Source organism: Strix aluco, chromosome 4, assembly GCF_031877795.1.
Source record: "Strix aluco isolate bStrAlu1 chromosome 4, bStrAlu1.hap1, whole genome shotgun sequence".
Classification (NCBI taxonomy): Eukaryota; Metazoa; Chordata; class Aves; order Strigiformes; family Strigidae; genus Strix; species Strix aluco.
The window spans coordinates 97,883,528-97,901,527 of NC_133934.1; the positions used below are offsets into that span (position 1 = coordinate 97,883,528).

The 18,000-nt window shown below is 35.4% G+C and overlaps 1 protein-coding gene across 9 annotated transcripts in view; it reads right to left on the bottom strand.

Moving 5' to 3' along the window:
* The window catches only part of CDIN1 (CDAN1 interacting nuclease 1), a 132,946-nt gene that overhangs the window by 33,754 nt on the left and 81,192 nt on the right, over positions 1–18,000 (bottom strand). The window contains exon 12 of one of the 9 annotated variants that reach the window (XM_074824512.1): positions 16,147–16,802. The exons of the other annotated variants lie outside the window; for them this stretch is intronic. Coding sequence (XP_074680613.1) covers positions 16,748–16,802 — 55 coding nt within the window. The 3' untranslated portion in view covers positions 16,147–16,747. Of the gene's footprint in view, positions 1–16,146; positions 16,803–18,000 lie in introns of those variants that run through there. 9 annotated transcript variants of the gene reach the window in all.

The following is an 18,000-nucleotide window of genomic DNA, read 5'->3' on the forward strand; positions in this document are numbered from 1 at the left end:
TTTCCCTGTTGACTCCTATTACCTCAGGAGACCCTGGCTCATCTCTGTAAGACTTCAAGTGTGATGCAGTGTAGCCAGCATGTCTCAGAGCAACAGGTTGAGGCCCCTCGCTAGCACCTTGTCCCTCTAACCTTGGCCTGTCATCCCACAGCTTGTCATGGGCAAGCCTGACATTATCCCCCTCCACCTTCAAGTCTAGTTTAAAGCTCTGCCAATGAGCCCCACTAGCTTGTGAGCAAAGACCCTCTTCCCCCTTTAAGAAAGGTGAATCCCATCTGACACCAGCAAGCCTGGTGCTGTGTAGGCCATCTCATTATCGAAAAATACAAATTGTGGTGGTGACACCAGCCACTGAGCCATGTATTAATAGACACAAAAGACAATTTCTTTAGGTCTGCTGGAGAAACATCTTAGAAAATAACTAGGTAGAATATTTGGCAAACTTAGATGAACATGTGCAGGACAGGCAACCAGAATAAAGAAGATTCAGGTGTGGACACACCATGTTTAAATGATCACCTCATAGGGTTTTGGGTTTTTTTGGGATTTTTTTATGGAGAGGGGAACTACATTTATAACCTCGGACTCAATGACCCATCTTGCAGAATGACAAGCTCCTTCAATTTACCAAGATATTTCCTTGACAAAATCACTACAAGAAATGCAATATAGTTTTGAAATGTTCAGGTATTGGGAATCAAGGGCCAAGTTCCTGGCTGGCCTAAATTAAGATTCCTTCAAATCCAACTGATGACTCAAAGAGCAAGAGCGTAACTCTAAAAAAATAAGGAAAGGGTGATGGATGGGGGTGGGGGAGCAGGATTCATGTCAACAAAGCAGGCTTATTTTTTAAACATGGCACTGAAAGTTTCTATTCTAAGACCCTTAAGCAAGAGACAAAACTCTATGCTATACATTTAAATGAGCGAGAAGCGGGGAGAAAATGTTTATGTAACTAAATTTAGTACGACCAGGTCAAGAAATGTGTTGGTCATGTAATGAGACATCTTGAAGCACTTATTAAAAAAGCTAGAATCCACACAGTTCTCAAACAAACAGTTGCTGCTGTAGCTTTAAAATCTGCAAGAAACAGGACATTTGGTAAAATGAAGGAATCAGACCATAAGCAAAACATTAAAATGAATATATTCAATCCTATTTTCTAACAAAACAATCATTACCAAAAAGGACGAGTCGATATTTCTCACTAAATCTGTGCTCAATCCATAAGCAGTTTTAAGGAATTCAAGATCCTGTGACAGGAATTCAGAAGGCACAGTGCAGTACTGAAGTCATGCTTTAATCATACTTTGACTTTTTATCTCAATGCAAATAAATAGGTGAGAACCACTGATATTTAAAAAACCTCCAAACCTAACAGACTCCTGAAGTCACAGATAAAAAGACCTACTATCAGTGGGACACAGAACTGATATTTAATTCTGGAAGGTTGTTTTTTTAAAATCCTTAAGAACATCATCTTCTGCTGAGCACTCAAAAAAAAAATATCACAAATTCTCCTTTTGTGTCATCAGTTACAGTGTCTCAATAGATGTCAAAACTGTAGAACTGGAATAGATTGCAAGAGTAAGCAGCAAGAAATGAAACTGAAGAAATTTTAACTATGTACAGTAGAGTGAAAGGATAGGAATAGGGGCTTATGTTTTATTAGTTTTGTCCATGAGAAATAAAGTACTTCACTTATCCATAAAAAGCATGCAGGCCAAAATCATAAAGAACATGTTAACACCGCTAGCTTGTAATGGATGCAATCACACTATTACTATCTAAATTTTTGTTTATTTTTCAACAGATTGCTGTCTGCAAATCATGCTGTCTTACATTGCCGTTCCTCTGTAACCTTAACCATTATTCCTACTGTGTAAAGTGAAGCACAAATTTAAGGTGACAAAGCACCAGTTGGCTGATGTGAAGTATGCTACGAAAGCAGAAACCTCTGAAAGCTTCACAGCCATTATGAAATAACTGACCTATATGAAACTGCTACCATGGTTCACAAATTTATTGTCAGGTTCCAGCCTCTAGCTGTTCTCTGATTGTTCTAAATACTTGACAAACTGAAGCCTTTTCACTTTCTGTTGAAATTGCCTCATCTCCCTGTCAGAGCGCCATGGGGGACTCCATTACTTTTCTGACTTCTTTCCCCTACTGACAAGTCATTTAGCTGGCTTCTTGTTGTGAAGGCTGTCCATGTCAAATTAGCCAGGGCCCCTATTGTCCTTATTACCACTCGAAAAGCCATCATGAGTAATGCTACGGGGTCCCTCAGTTGTCATCATTTGTCAGAAAGAAAGGGAGTGTGGTTACATATAGCTGACAGGTAATTTCAGTGTCTACAATTACCCCAATTAGTCTTGTCATAAACAATTCGATAAATGCACACCAATACAAACAGATAAACACACCAAGGTTTCTCACTATTAATGTCATGTAATGGATAAATCAGTGATATAATGCTATATTTTATTTATTTCTTTAAACTATCCTCAGCTGCAAGCTGGCAGTTGCTACCTGGTCAGCACAAATTGTACTATCTACTTTCATTAGCTCATCACCACAAGAGAATATGGAAGGCTGTGACAAAATTCATTTAGAGAAAGCGCAAAAGAGCAGATTGCCTAAAGCAGGTGTTAGAACAAAGATAAAACAAAGGTTTTCTTTCGTCAGTTCAGGGCCGCAACGAGTTTTAAAGAAGACTATTTTGTCCTTAAAAACAAACATAAAATATGAGAGAGACAGAAAGAGAAAGCAGTGAAATACATTCCTTCTGAAATTAAGAATTTGCTTCCCACTATATCCCAAGTCAATCAGCAGGTGGGTCTTCTAACAGTGTATGTATTAAAGCTTCATTTTCAGAGGGGGTCACAATAGTAACCAAACTCTTTCCACATATTTTTTCTAATTTTTTAAAAAAATACACCTTGCAATGATGTACAGCTCTTGAAAGATCTGATAATTATTCCACATAATCTACAACATAATCCCTGCTGTTCCTATATAAGAATTATTTGAGAATGGGTTTAGTAATTCCAACTCACTGGACAGTCTGTAGTACTGTGTTAAAGTCTTTTGGGGCACAAAATATTGATAATGTTGACTGCTCTTCTGAAATGTCAGGTAGACCTGTTATAAAGACAACACTGAAAAAGGGAGCTTTAATAACATCCATATTAAGCACTGAATTACGAATTACTAAGCTTATCCTTGTGATCCACCTAAATAAACATTGAAATCTTGACATCTCTAGAGTCCACAGCACCCTGTCTGTTTGCTGACCGCAGGCTTAAGTGATGGCTGGAAAACCGAACACAGACATGTTGTTGTAGGAAATTGCTTTTGGCAACTATTTGTTCAAACTCAAGATTTTTTTTAAACCAACACTAAGAACCCACCAGAAAACAGGACAGGTCTCCCTAATGAGTAATCTATTTTAGCACAGTCTTGTCTAGGCATGACAGTTTACTGAGAGGCTTGAAAAACTCGTAATTACCAGTGTTACAGGGCAATTAATGTATATTACACTGCACTACTCATGGCAGCAACTGTCATTTTCTCAATAAAAATGAGTACTCTTCAGCTAAAGGTGACATTAATTGGGACTTTAATGACTATGCAGAGGAGCTGAAGCCAAATATGAACAAAACAGCGATTCAATGAGCGACTTCAGAAACGAGAAAATTGTACTAAAATGAGATTAATTGCTGTTTAGAAAAAGGAAAGAACCTAAAAAGCTATTAAATTGCAGGGTTTGGGTGCCCGGGTGATGGTTGTGATGTTAATCTTGCATTCTCACAGCAGGCAAATATTCACTAAATTCAGAGCCTTTTGACAGCAGGAAAAATCATGTATGCTTAACTTCAATCCATCAAAAATATATTTCAGCTTTTATCAGTGTTCTAAATACTTCTGCAATTTCAAAAATTACTGCTCCATTCCTTGGCTGTCATCATGCAAATGCGAACACTGTCAATATTGCTATGAAAAATTCCCTGGCTTCAAAAGGCCTACTTCGGTGATAAAGAAAGAAAACTGTGAAGATTAGAATTGCAAAACACACACTACTAATATAACAGAAAGCAACAATAAGAATTTAATGTTTAAGTTGTGGAAACTGCTAAAATAGAAAATGATGGGGTGTTGTTTTAGTGTGTGTGGGAAAAAAAAAAAAAATCAAAGAATTCCCCCACTCTCTCATAAAATATTTCAAAGCTTATAACTTTATAGATAATTACTCATTGCAAATAATTAGGACATAATTTTGCTGCTTGACTTCAGGTGATATAATTATTAAAACTGCTCTGTAGTTTCTAAAAGTCTTTATCCATGCTACTTCTTTAAAGCAATTATATAATTGCTTTTCTTTATAGCCTTTTTAACTGTCATGATGACTGTATACATAAAACATTGCACTTAAGCTCTGACATATAAGAGCGATAAACATAGCTTTGATTCACTTTGAAGCTATAGCTCTGTAACTTCAGATTTTAAAACAGAAATTCAGATTAGCCTTTCAGGTTAAAAACTGCATATGGAGTATTCACATGTCTTAAGAAGCAAACCCCCTTTTCCACCCAAACCTGCAACAGTTGCACCCTGGAAGAGACAAAAATAGAGCTCATCGTTTCTTATAATTTCCTATTCCATAATTGATGCTGTTCGTTCTGCATGTTCATAATTAAACATCCATCTCATCTACACTTTAAAAATTTCTAGATGCATTAAAACATGCATCCCCAAGAGCTGCATCCCCTAGTCGATGCAATAAAGATGATGACAATGGGGACACTGTTACCTTCATATCGACAGGTTTCAAAGACATAATTAAAAACATTGTATCTGTTAGCACTTCTGATAGTTACATTCAGAAGTTCCACTATATACATGTAAATGTCTTAAGTACAAAAATCATGGGCAAACAGTTTCAGTTAGGAACTTCAACCAATCACTGTGTGCTGAATTGGGTCCACAAATTGTCATAACATTAATTTACCTACTTTGCATACAGTACTTTGATGATTAGTCAAGTCTGTTCATTACATAACTATTACGTAAAGTATCTGAAAAATGCATGACTTAATGTTACCATAGTAACCTTTGAGTTACACATACGATTAATGAAATTAATATTTCAAATTTAAAATCTGATGATGCAATTTTTTGCATGAAACAGACGGTCTTTTGCAAAGGACAAACAAAACAAAGCAATGCATGGGCACTTCATGTCTGAGTGTTCATAGTGTGCAGAAGTGATTGAAATAACTTTCCTTCAGGTTTTGATGGTTCCTTCAGTTACGATGTCACTGAAATTTGGATTTATGAAACCATATTTTGCCAGTTGGTTTACAAGACAGTGTATCTCCAATGAAATAGTTCTTTTAAAACTTTTAAAACAAAGTTTAGAATTTGCTTAAGTAACACAAGATCATTGGATTGAATTTTATTTGTAATATAAAGCTCCAACCATGAGTAATAGCCAAGCCCAGAGTATGCACATACATTATTAGGACCTATGATGCTTTTAGAATTTTGTGTTGAAAGGTTTCTTGTGAACTTGTCAATTACTAGACTAGCCATCTCTAAAGAACATTATGTACTTCTGAAGCCAAGCCTGGCAAACAAGCTGTCACAAAGGAAGGAAGATTACATTAGGAGCCACTGACACAAGGAGGTGAAATCGCAGCCCACTGCAGTTAGTGGCTAACTACTCATTGTCTCTATCAAAGCAGTGATTTCATCTAGAGAATGATATAAAAATTGTCATTTTCCATTCTATTTATTGTTCTACCCCAGACACCCTGCACAGGCTGCAAGGCAAGTAGAAGTTGTTCTGCTAATATTTTATTTTGAAAGTGGAGAAAAAAATGTATTTGCTTTTCATGTGAAAACTGTGGTTTTTGTTCCTCCCATGTGCAAATGAAATATTAACAGTAGTACTGTTCTTAAACTTTAAATAAACAAGCCTTAAACTTAAACTGGACTTTGGAAAGCATCACCTCAAAGCATGAAGAGAGAGGTAACTGCTGAAAAAAAGATCTCAGTTCTTCCTCTTCTGCAGAGATTAATACACATAAAATAGCCAGACTGCAGTATATACAGATCACAGGAGTCAATTACATTGAATTTAAAGAGGTGACTATGCTTTCACAACACACGCATACTCACGCATACTCCACAATAGGATTGATTTAAATTAATGTTGACAATAGAAACAGAAATGCATGCATTCACTAACCAATACTTTACTTTTGCTCCTCTTTCTCTTTCCCCAATTTTGTCCTTATTTCATTTTCATTACTTGCACAATATAATGTCATATGTTCTAAGTTTGTATTTAAGAATGCTGACCTGTAAGCATTTTTGCAGGTTATTTTGCTCTTCCATTTTATTAACAGCATGAACTTTTCAAAATATAAATCATGTCCATCTGAAGCTTGTCATAAAATCAGAAGGCATTTTTTCCCTCTTAAAAAGTGATAATTTTTCCCCATTTTATGTATTTAGAAAAAGAAATTTAAGAATTGAAGCTCTAAAGTACGTTAAGGATATATACCTACTTAAAAGCTGCAAACAGTTCTAAAAATTCCAAGAGAAAAATTACAGTGATCAGTCTACATGATAGACCCAACATGTACTTTAAATTTTTAAAAACTTTTTAAGTATGTTCTTGATCTGAGAAACAATCTAATAGAATGTCTTGATAAAAGTAGCAATATTAAACTCAGTTGATAATATCAAGATATTTGTGTCATGATGCATTAAAAAATTCTATCAGAGCCCAAAAAGAACTGAGAAACCATATAAACCTGAGTGTACTAGTAAGGACAAAGGCATCATGCATCTTTTGCTGAGGCAACAATGAAAAATTATTAACTCTCTCTGAGACTATGCCTGATATGTTCTTATACAGAATTTGATGAGGTCAATGGAATTTGCATTGTCCTGTAACTTCATATACCAACTACTGACCTGTAAAGCATTCAGAATTCAGATGAGTGCACTGTGGTACCAGAAGAATTGTTTCCACATGCAGAAATGCACATTCATAAAGTCCCTGAGTCCTAAGCCTTGGACAGTCTTTGTTATGAGTGCAAAAACCAAGGGGATCAAGCAGCAGGAGTAACAGCAGTAGTGTAACATAAAGCTGCTTGTACCGCCTTCCTTTTTTTTTTTTTTTTTTTTTTTTTTTGTAAGGTTCCATGAGTTTCTGAAATCAGATTTATCTTATTTAACTCAAAGTGATTGTTTTCTTAGCTGAACCTCTCTCTATGTTCAGGCCTAAGAATTAAACAGTATCACGATGTAGAGCAAAAACACTTGAATAAAAACAAAATCCCTAGAACACTCTCAAATGTCAGCATTAGCGTTTCCCTATCAACATAAGTAATACAATCTTCGAATACTACCATTGTGGGAATGGGAAAAGAACAAAACCAGTACTTGTAATGTAGGAGGGTAAACACGAAGACTTGTTACCTGCAGACCAGACCTCTCACAGGGAGATGGTGATTACCTTCTAATTCTGGCTATAGTCAGTACGGTTTTGGTAGAACACTTCTCTTGTTAGTCTTGCATATTCTATGCTGCATAACCTCCAGGCTCAGAGATTTATTAACCAATAGGTTGCAATTCAGGATGGTATCTCAGTCATAGTTTGGATACACAACAGAAGAGTTGCTCCAAATTAACAAACAACTAGAACATTAAACTATTAACAAAGGTATGCAGTTCAATTATTTTTGTCAAACGCTACCTGACTGGATTTTCCACACATCCAAACCACTTCAATTAAAAAAGCTAGTATCAATTGTAATGGAAGGAGAAGAACATGCAAACCTCCCCTGGACTTGATGCACTGCTTTAGTCTGGGTTCCACAGGCACAAATGGGGGTCCACTGCTCTGAAAGGCTTCAGTCAGAAAATAGGCTTCCTGCTGCCTAGATATTTGAGATCTGGGGGTTTTGTTTTAGACTTGCATGTCTTATAGAGGACCTTCCAGAACTCTTCTACAGCTTTCCATGGGAGTTCCCAAGGGCTTTGAGCTTAGCCTCTCTAAATCTTATGTAGGAGAATCTTATTTAGAAACTCTGATTTAGGTGCAACCTCAGTGAGTACATCTACCTTACTGATTCACTGCATTACAACAGGTCTTCTTAAATGCAGATTTGCCTTGCATTTATGGGTAGAATCTTGCAGTATGAACCTGAGAACATCACAAGAGTGCTTGAAGAGGTGTATTTCTGCTGAAGCACCCCATTTGGTGGTGACTCCATGTGGGTCCCAGACCCAACAGGAGCTAACTCATTATGAGCATGTGGTGTACACTCAGAAACCAGAAGTGGTGGAAACTTCATTGCTGGTAAACTTACAAGGACATATGGACCTAGAATCACAATGGATCTCTCAGTCACACTTGGCCCTCTCCCTTTCTTGGTGCACAAGTCAATAACATATGGGATGGCAGACAAGATCCACTTTCCCCCATGTACGTCTCACAAAAATTCAAGCTAATGACAATGCCTGTACCCTGACAACTTATTCTATGTATTTCATAACTAGGTAATTACCAACATAGCTAAACAGAGCTTTTTACCCTTCTTTCTTAATCATTATGGTCAATATGATCATCTCATCTATTAAGAACACCTACAGCATTCACATCAGTTTCCATTTGGAGTTATCTTTGGAGCTCATCATATCTGGCATGTTCAAATCTGGATAATTCTTTCTTCAGAGTATCTTTATTTCCTACTTTCTCATTTTATCTACACAGATGAGATTTCCCTACAAGTGCTCACTTCTCTCTATTGCAGCAAAATACCCTTCTATGAACTTGATCAGTGCAGTCTGCTCTACTTATCTCCACCCAAAACAATTCTGCAAAAAAATTGTGTGACTATTTAAGTATGTAATTTCTTTCTTTGTGCCTGGAATGTGGAAGACCCATTACAGAGAAAGACCTATAAGCCTTTCACAGTTCTATCATCTCTCTCTATTCACTAGCAGACTGTCAAATCCCACACTGAATTGGCAAACCACCTTTATCCCCAATTGCCTCTCAGGGTTAGAAATAATTCTCAAAAAGCATTAACAAAAGCAATCTGTTATTTTCCTCTAAATCTCTCATCTGTCAAAACACATGAAAAATTTAGCAGGCTGCTGACGTACTCAGACCAGTGAATATTATGCTGACCAATACTATCTTATTGCCTCTTTGCACTGCACTGTAAACATTTGTTGACTCTTGTATTATACTTGGAACATTAAGCTCTGTAGGATAAAGTATCTCTTGTTCTGTTCTACAGCAATTTCTAGCACATTTTAGTAGGATTTCTAGGTGTAGTTTCAATACACGTAGTAAACACTAAGATGATGTGTAATAGAGCAGGGAAATAGTTCATTCCAAAGCCACTTCATACACTAACAAAACATCTCCAAACATGAAATAAAAAAGCAAGGTTGAGATTTTACTCTTAATTCATATTGCTTAGAGGAAAGACATATTTTGAAAAAGCATATTCACTTAATAAAAGTGACAATATCATCAAATTGAAGAACAATGATATAAAATACCAAATTAACTGTTCCAAATTTTGTCTTTCATTCTGGATAGTAACAACTCTGCTTCAAAAACAACATAACAAAACAAAACCCCCAAAATACAATCTCCCAGATATCTTTTCAATATCTTTTTAATTCAAGGCAATTAGAGATTTCTTTGACAAGTCTTTTATATCCTGTAAGTATTTGTATCTCTTCTTGTGTAAGAGCAAACAATCTTTTTTGTTATCATAAATAGGTATAAAATTATGTTTAAAAACTCATGGTTTTTGTAAATTTGAGAGTCAATAACACAATCACAGTGAGTTCAGTAGTTTAATTATATATCATGTAAAACTAAATTCGAAGTGCTGTATTTCCAAAGTCATTGTTAAACCACAGTAGGAAAAGGATTTTTAAAAATCATGTTATAACAGTTTTCTTCTCTTCATAATTATTTCTATTTTTTTCTCTGCAGACTTGATCTTTAAGAAACTGGACTGCCTAAGACTAATATTTGAAGGTGGAGTTTCTTTACCCCCGAAAAAGCAAGAAAAACTCAGTTAAATTACTTCTTCTGCCATTAACCATAGGGAAAAAAAAAAAAAGGTGCGAGACGTGAAAACTACGAATGTGTGAGGACAATTTTTTTTTTTTTTTGTGCTTTTCTCCCTTGGCCGAAAGGCTGCAAGAGACCTTCTACTTTTGAATTAAGGAGACAATGAACATTTAAATATTTACTGGTAAATAAATGCTAATATGTGATAATTATTTGCATAAAATAATTTAAGACAAAGCAATGTTTGTATGTTTTTAACATATAACTTAATACAGTTATTCATTGCTACACATGGATAACGTGTTTGTACCTCTACTTAATTCTACTATTAAAAATACTTGGAAACATTTATGATGAAAACCTGAAATTTAATCTTTGTATTGTGCAAGTTTGCCCTAGGTAAAAAGATGGGTATACCTGCAAAAGGTAGCAGGATTGTTGCTTGTATTTTTTTCCATGAAAATGGCATTTATGACATCCACTTATCTCACAAAATGACTCATTAGTTGGGATGAAGTTCAGTTAAATCCTATGAAAGCTCAGATAATGAATACTGGAACACATTAGATTTATATATTATATAAAATTATATATTGATATGTTAAAACAAATACTATCTCATTAAAAACTGTTCAAACATTCAACTTGGTATTCACATCCAATGGAAAATATCAGCAACTCAATGCTGATGCTTTAAATTATACAGCGCATTATATTTTTTCATTCTGATAGAAACAGCATATAATGAGATTTACACAGTGAATTTTTTGTAACTATGGTTTGAAAGAAAAAACACATAGTATATATACAAGAAATGTGAGAAGTGTTTACATATTGTGTACTACCCCAAGGTATATTTATGGCATTTACTTTTTTTAAAAGCTCTTTTGATAGAGAAATATAGAACAGCATTTCTAGAATAGTAGATTGAAATGGTATAAACATTTTGAAAAATAAGAATCTTTGTAATGCTCATGTGTGTGTTTCATGTAGAAACATTTACAGACGTTATGAAGACATCTGCGCAATAGCTGCTTTATGTTCTGCTGATCTATTTCCAGGTTTCTAATCAGTATCAGATTAATTTATGCTCACATCTCCTGAATCACAGGCATTTTTGAGTCACTAAAAATTTATTGTAAAAAATGAAAAAAAAATTAACTATTTTAATATTTTAAAACATGGCTAAAATTTGCATTTTTTAAAAAGGCAAGGATAATCATTGATCTACTTTGATAAGAGTAACTCTAAAATAATTCTTTTTACTATTTGCCTTTTCTGATGTAACTGCTCATTTCCCCATTTCCTAAGTCATGCAAAACAAAAAGGAAAAAAAAAGGCAAGCATTTCTAGAAAATGTCTTAATCTGGTCAAAATAAGCCTCTATGGCTTTGGTCCACAGAAGCTTTATTAGTTTCCTGGGCTCCATAGTGGGATAAACTATTTCATGCATGAAGGGATCAGCATTCCTTCTTCTAATCATTGCTATTGTACCCATTACAAAGCTCTCTGAACATCTCCGATGGGTATCACATGCTATCTTAATCACCCCTCAATTAATAACTTTATACTCATATTTCTGTTCTGCCACTTCTATATACATTGTCACTTGAGGATGATACTGAAGCCTTAACTGAATATGTTGAGATTATAGTAATTTTTCTACCACAAATACATTCTTACATTGGAAGTGTCCAGACAGCAGTTTCCAGTGAATAAGTGTAACAGCTTAATACAATGGGTAATCCTCTCATAGTGCCATAACAGATGTTGGTGCCCCTGCCTCTTGTGACCATCTTGTAACTTCTAGAAGCAGAAACCATTTTCCTATGTGCTTTGATAAGCAATGTGGTAGCTGATACGGTTTACATAAAAAGTATCAGAAATCTTTGCTAACACCAGCTAAACCTTTAATACCTCAAAGCTATTTTTTTGTACTCTGGGTTTGCTGGTGTACTATATTACAGTCTTCTGAAAGTAATACAGGTGGACTCAAAGAGGAAAGAAACTTAGAAGTCAACAGTTTTTGCTTTAATGTATTAATATTTTAACTCATTTGCTAACTCATCTTACCTGTCTTCTCAGGTAGAAGTCACCTGTACCTTTCCAGTCAGCTTCCTACCCACCTTTTGAAGATGGTGGGGGTTAAATGCTAAGGGGAATGGTAAAGGGACACAGACTGACATCACACTGATTGTTCTCACTTGCAGAGGAAAACAGAAGTAGTACTCTCTTTATACTCAAAATCAGGGACGTACAGATTCTCACAGGGTGAAAAGCACAGTGTGATCAAATTCTCTCACAACACGTTTTCAGCTAAATTATACTCCTCTCGATGATATTAAATCATGCAGTATAAGGTCCTGCTGGGAGAAAGAAATAACTAAATTACATATAGCTTTTTAAAAGCTTCCCCTTACTCCTATTCAATCAGCCCTTAAACTTCCAGGAATATCTAACTTCCAAAATTTACATACTGTATGGTTTGACAAACATCCACTGTTTCCCAGAATACAGGTAGCACGAGAAATCTAAGTGAAGTCTGCTTATGCATTCCACCAGGACAAGTGTGTAGATCAGTATTTGTCTCTTGTATATGCCTAGCAGTTTTCCAATATATATAATGAATATAAACTGACATTCAAAGGGCTTGTTTTCCTTAACTACCTACTATGGACCACTTAGATACAGTCCAAGCACAGATGAAAAACACAGGCCTGGATTACAGAAAATAGCATCTTGCATCTACAACAGTAAAGCATTTATGTAATAAGCTTATATTTAATAAAGTGAAGATAAATGAAAACCAATTAAAATGTTTTAGCAAAGTGGAATCAGCAGAACGGAAAGATGTGTGGCCTATTGAGACCTGACTAGTATGCTGCAAACTACTTAAGAAAAAAAAAGGTGCTCCCCAGTATCTGGTAGTTATGTCTGTGATGAAAGCCTAAAAAACCACAGAAAGCATAACTAAGAATGGAAGATCTATGTACATCAACGAATAAAGAGTGTACTTTGGTAATAATTTAAAGCAGACTTTGACAAAAAGTATGGTCTGTTGGAATATGAATGTATGAATGGCTCATACAAGGAACAGAACTTGGGCATGGAAAGGAAAGACTTCAGAAAGAAGAGATTTCTTATGCAGCCCCTAAAGTAATCTGAAAAAACACATGGGTGAGTGTAAAAGATGACAATTTACGAGCAACAAAAAGCATGAAGAGAATCATTATACATCACTACAAAATTTGCCATGGCAATTAACAGGCTGCAAAACAGAAAACCTAATTTTAAATTGGTATGATTTTGAACTGGAAAGAAATATAATTTTAGGATTGTAATACAGTAAGGTACAGCCTATGTTCAGAGATCAGTTGCTCATAAGAATAGGGACTCTGCAGGAGTTAATACTGTGGATAGTTGCTCCCTGGCAAAATGGAAGTACTATACAGGCTGGTTTTGGGAGTGGAATAATAAAGAAAAACTTCTAGTAAATATAGCCTGCATAGTTCCTACATTGTTAAAAGGTATTGTGCAAAGTCACATAAAAATTATAGAGAAAGAAAAGCCAAAATCATCATAGGCAACTACAGATTTAAAGATTACTATTCTGACATTAGTAAATACAGACACATAACTTATTTTTGTCATCTGGTTTGCCTTAATCAAGAGCTAAAAATTCATTTACAACACTGTACACAAATGCCATGTTTATATCAATATCATATGCAGCTTGCATGAAAAAGTATACATTAAAATGAAGAACAGCAATTCATGTAATGGTCAAAGACAACCAATAACAAAACCACCGAATTCCAGTTGTCAAACATAATTTATTATGTATATTTCTTCTTTTCTCTGTTAAAACAGTAATTATTAAAACTAAAGTGATATGAGTGAGTGTTTATGACTTCTTATTAAAAACCCTGAGTTAAAGCAATGTTCATTTAAGCTTAAGGTTAAAGAAAATCATGTAGAGATCTCTGTGCGATGGCCTAGTGACTTTATATCCTCTTGTCAAACCTCAGCAGTTTTATTTGTAGTGATACATGCCGGAGAAGGTTGGAGGTTAAAGTTGATAGGAGGGCCAACAGGAAAGCCAACCAACTTCTTTCAAAAGATTACAACCTTTAACATATTAGGATCTGTCGGCAGTTACTGCTAACTTTGTAAGTCTACATTTGTGTACTCTTCTGTGAACTGATCCCCTAACTGCAGACCAACAGGATTTATAAAACCTCCCTCTTACTACTTTCCTTCCATTAATCCTTCACAATTTTCTTACTGTTTAAGCTATTAATTTAGTTTTTGATATTATATTGATGTTTAGCATTTATCATTAGTTTTCAGAAGAACATTAACAGCTAGATAAAATTTCTTCCTCATTTTCTTCAGCCTAATTTTCTCACTCACCCTGAAAATGGAAGCAAGAATTTCCTAATCTAGAAAATCTGACATTAAATATAATAGCAGCACAGTCTACTGGACTAAAGCTCTTCAGATTTCCCCTTCTCCCACTTATTTTGACATTGCTTCTTCTGTGACTTAAAAATAATAATAAAAAAGTAATACAGATAAAAATAATGATAAATAAAATCACACAGAAACACTGAATAGTTGAGGTAAAAAGGGACCTCTAGAGATATTCAGTCCTGCTCAAAGCAGGGTGAACTAGAGACAGTTGCTCAGGGCTTTGTCCAGTTGGGTTTTGAATATCTTCAAGGATGGAGACTTTACAACCTCTCCAGACAGCCTGCTCCAGGGTTTGTCAACTCTCACAATAAGAAAGATTTTTTTCTTAATGTTTCAATAGATTTTTCTGGCTTTCAAACTGTATCCATTGTCTCTTGTACCCTCACTGGGCACCACTAAGAGCCTGGGTTCATATTTTTTATTTCCTTCTCATCAGGTATTTATGTGCATCGGTAAGATCCTCCTGATCCTGCTCTTCTCCAGGCTAAACAGTTGGAGCTCTCTCAGTCTCTCCTCATATGAAAGATACTCCAATCCCTTCATCATCTTTGCAGCCCTTCACTGGATTTGCTGCAAGTTACCGTCTGTCTCAGCAGTACAATTGTGGATCTTATGCTTTACCTAATTGCTTCTCTAAAGGACCAAATCACTACACAGGTCAAAACTAGTACTGATGGCTGCTTTCAGTGCAAGTTTTTCCACTGACTTCAAACAGAACTAGACCTCTGCTAGATAGACTGATTCTATGTAAAAGATGATAAAGTATACTTACTGTATATGCCCATGACACTCACACGATGGTAATCTTTTTCAGTTATATGCATTTGATACCAGTTAAACAATAAACAACTTTTCTCACACTATAACTGAAATGTTTAACTTGCAGGTGTACAGAAACTAGTCTACAATTACACATTTTGGCAATTCTACAGCTTTGCATTTTAAAATAAATAACTACTTCAGAAACTCTACACTCAATATTATTGCTGCTGCACAAGAACAACACAGAAGAAATCTATTAAGCTTAACTTTTATATATGTAAATACACGTCTACGTCAAATTTAATTTTTTTAAAGTGTTAGACTTGACTTTTAAGTTTCTCCCACTTCTCCACTCCTTCTTTCAAACCCCGGAGAAGAACATTTGGCAAAGCAAAGATTCTGCATTCCACATCTCATACCATTTAGCTGTTGCTACAATTTTAATTATGCAAAACTCAGTGGGCTCAAATAAAATCTGACTAGGTAATTAATACTCTAAAACATACAGTGTGAGCTACTGAAAGGAATGTTCTACACAAATTCCCTCATGTCATAGAAAAGACTCATGCAGCACCATGTATTTCTCCATAGGTAAAAGAATATCCCATGATGTTAACAGCTTTTTTCATCCTATCTGCAATTAATTAAAGAATCTTGATCTATTGCATTGTTAAAAAGTTAATTTTCCTACTAGTTTCAGTTCAGACACATTCACTCATGTGTATCATAGCAAAACCAGGGAGAGAGTATTATAGTAGAGATATAAGAAATTGTATCAATGGCAAGGCACAATTTGAAACTATTATTTTACTGATATGCACAAAAAGGGCTACGATAACATTACAGTATTATGTGTAAATTTCATATTTTAGTTACGTTTATATAATTCAGACATACGTACACTCATATACACATACATATATTCTGAGATAAGATCTACATTATGATGCAGATGTTTTCCTGGGATTTGCACATGAAGCGGATTCTCCCACCACGCCAATTCCATAGACCCAGACTAATTTTGTGGTCTGTTCAAGCCAGGGAGAGGGCAGAGGCTGAGCAGGCTAAGGGTCTTAGTGCTACTGGATCCTATTGGTCTTGTGGCAATTAAAGAAAAAAAAAAAAATTAGAGGTCCACATGATGATTTTACAGAGAAGGGCCAGAAAAGCACAGGACACAAAAGACAGTATGGTGTGCTTTTACAACTGGGAAAGTCTTCCATAACAGTGAGAACACAGACTGCTCTCCCTGAACTTGTTCCCCTGGACATTTTGCAGAGAAGCATGAATTGAGTGGTAGCTTGACATGATTTGTATTTTTCCTAGAATCCTATCCTTTATCTCCTTAACACACGGCAGAAAACATCTGGAACTTTATGCTGTTTTCATAATGTTTCATGCCAAAGCACAGACAGTACACTCCTGGATTCTTTTCCTCTTCCTTGACACACTATAAATGGTGATAAGAAAATGAAAGTTATGAGAAGATCTATGCTTAGGTTTACATTTTTGCTACAAGAATAGAGATTTTTCATAACAGAGCATATTCATACATCTGTATCTGTAGTGTCTTTTACCCTGAGTTTTAAGAAAATACCTTATCAACTTTTAAGTTTGACCTTGCAATATTTTGATGCAATATCAGGCTTTTACAGGTAGTGAATTTTACGTATAGAAGCAACTAGTAATTTGCTTGGGAATACAAAAGAGATCAATGATGGAACAGAGATTCAAAGCTAAATTTATAGCCAATATAGCTTACCCTGTCCATTGTCCAGGGGCTAATGCATGAGAAACAGTTAATAAGAATCGTAACACATAACAGTGTGAATGAAGACCATTATTCTATCTTGGTTGTCTTATTATTTGCATCATGAAGCCCTCAGCTTGTACTGAGGCTAGATGTGCGAACTATTGGGCATATGCGTAAGGAGTTAGAGTCTGCCCTACAAGAAGAGTTAGCTTTCAGTCCTCTGATAACGCACATTTCTCTCTTGAATGTTGCATTTTGAAGTAGTGATGTAAAACGTCTGCTGTTTTTAATAAAGGATTATCATCAGTAAGGAGACATCTTTAGATCTAGGAAATGTGATGTTTAACAAAAGAAAAAAACATTTTAAAAATAACTTCATTACACATGAAAAAGTAAAAATTACTACGCCAAAATTAACATACTGTACAGTAGTAATTTTTACTTAGTGAGAACTTAGTGTGCTTACCAAATTTTACAGAAGTCACTACTGAAAACCAGTCATCTCTGGTATGACACATGGCAACAAAGTCATAAAAACCCAACTACACAAAACGTCAGTGAACAGAAAACAAATCAACAGTAGAAATGGAAAGCAAGCAGACTCAACATTTGTCTTGAGCTTCTATTGGACTTACAAGCCCAACAGAAGTGATCAAAACTAATGATTCTGCAGGAGCCCATCAGCTGCATATTGGAGAATATCAGATTGTACAGTATATTCTACAGAAAAGTTATCACACCTAATAGCTCTACCACACCAGGAGGGTTGAGTGGGAAGAAAGGGACACAACCAGTTGAAAACAAAAAGGAGTCTGTTGACAGCACGATGTGAGGTACTTCTTTCTCAAAAACATGCACACAATATACAGAAAGGTTGCCAAAGCTAAGCATGCAT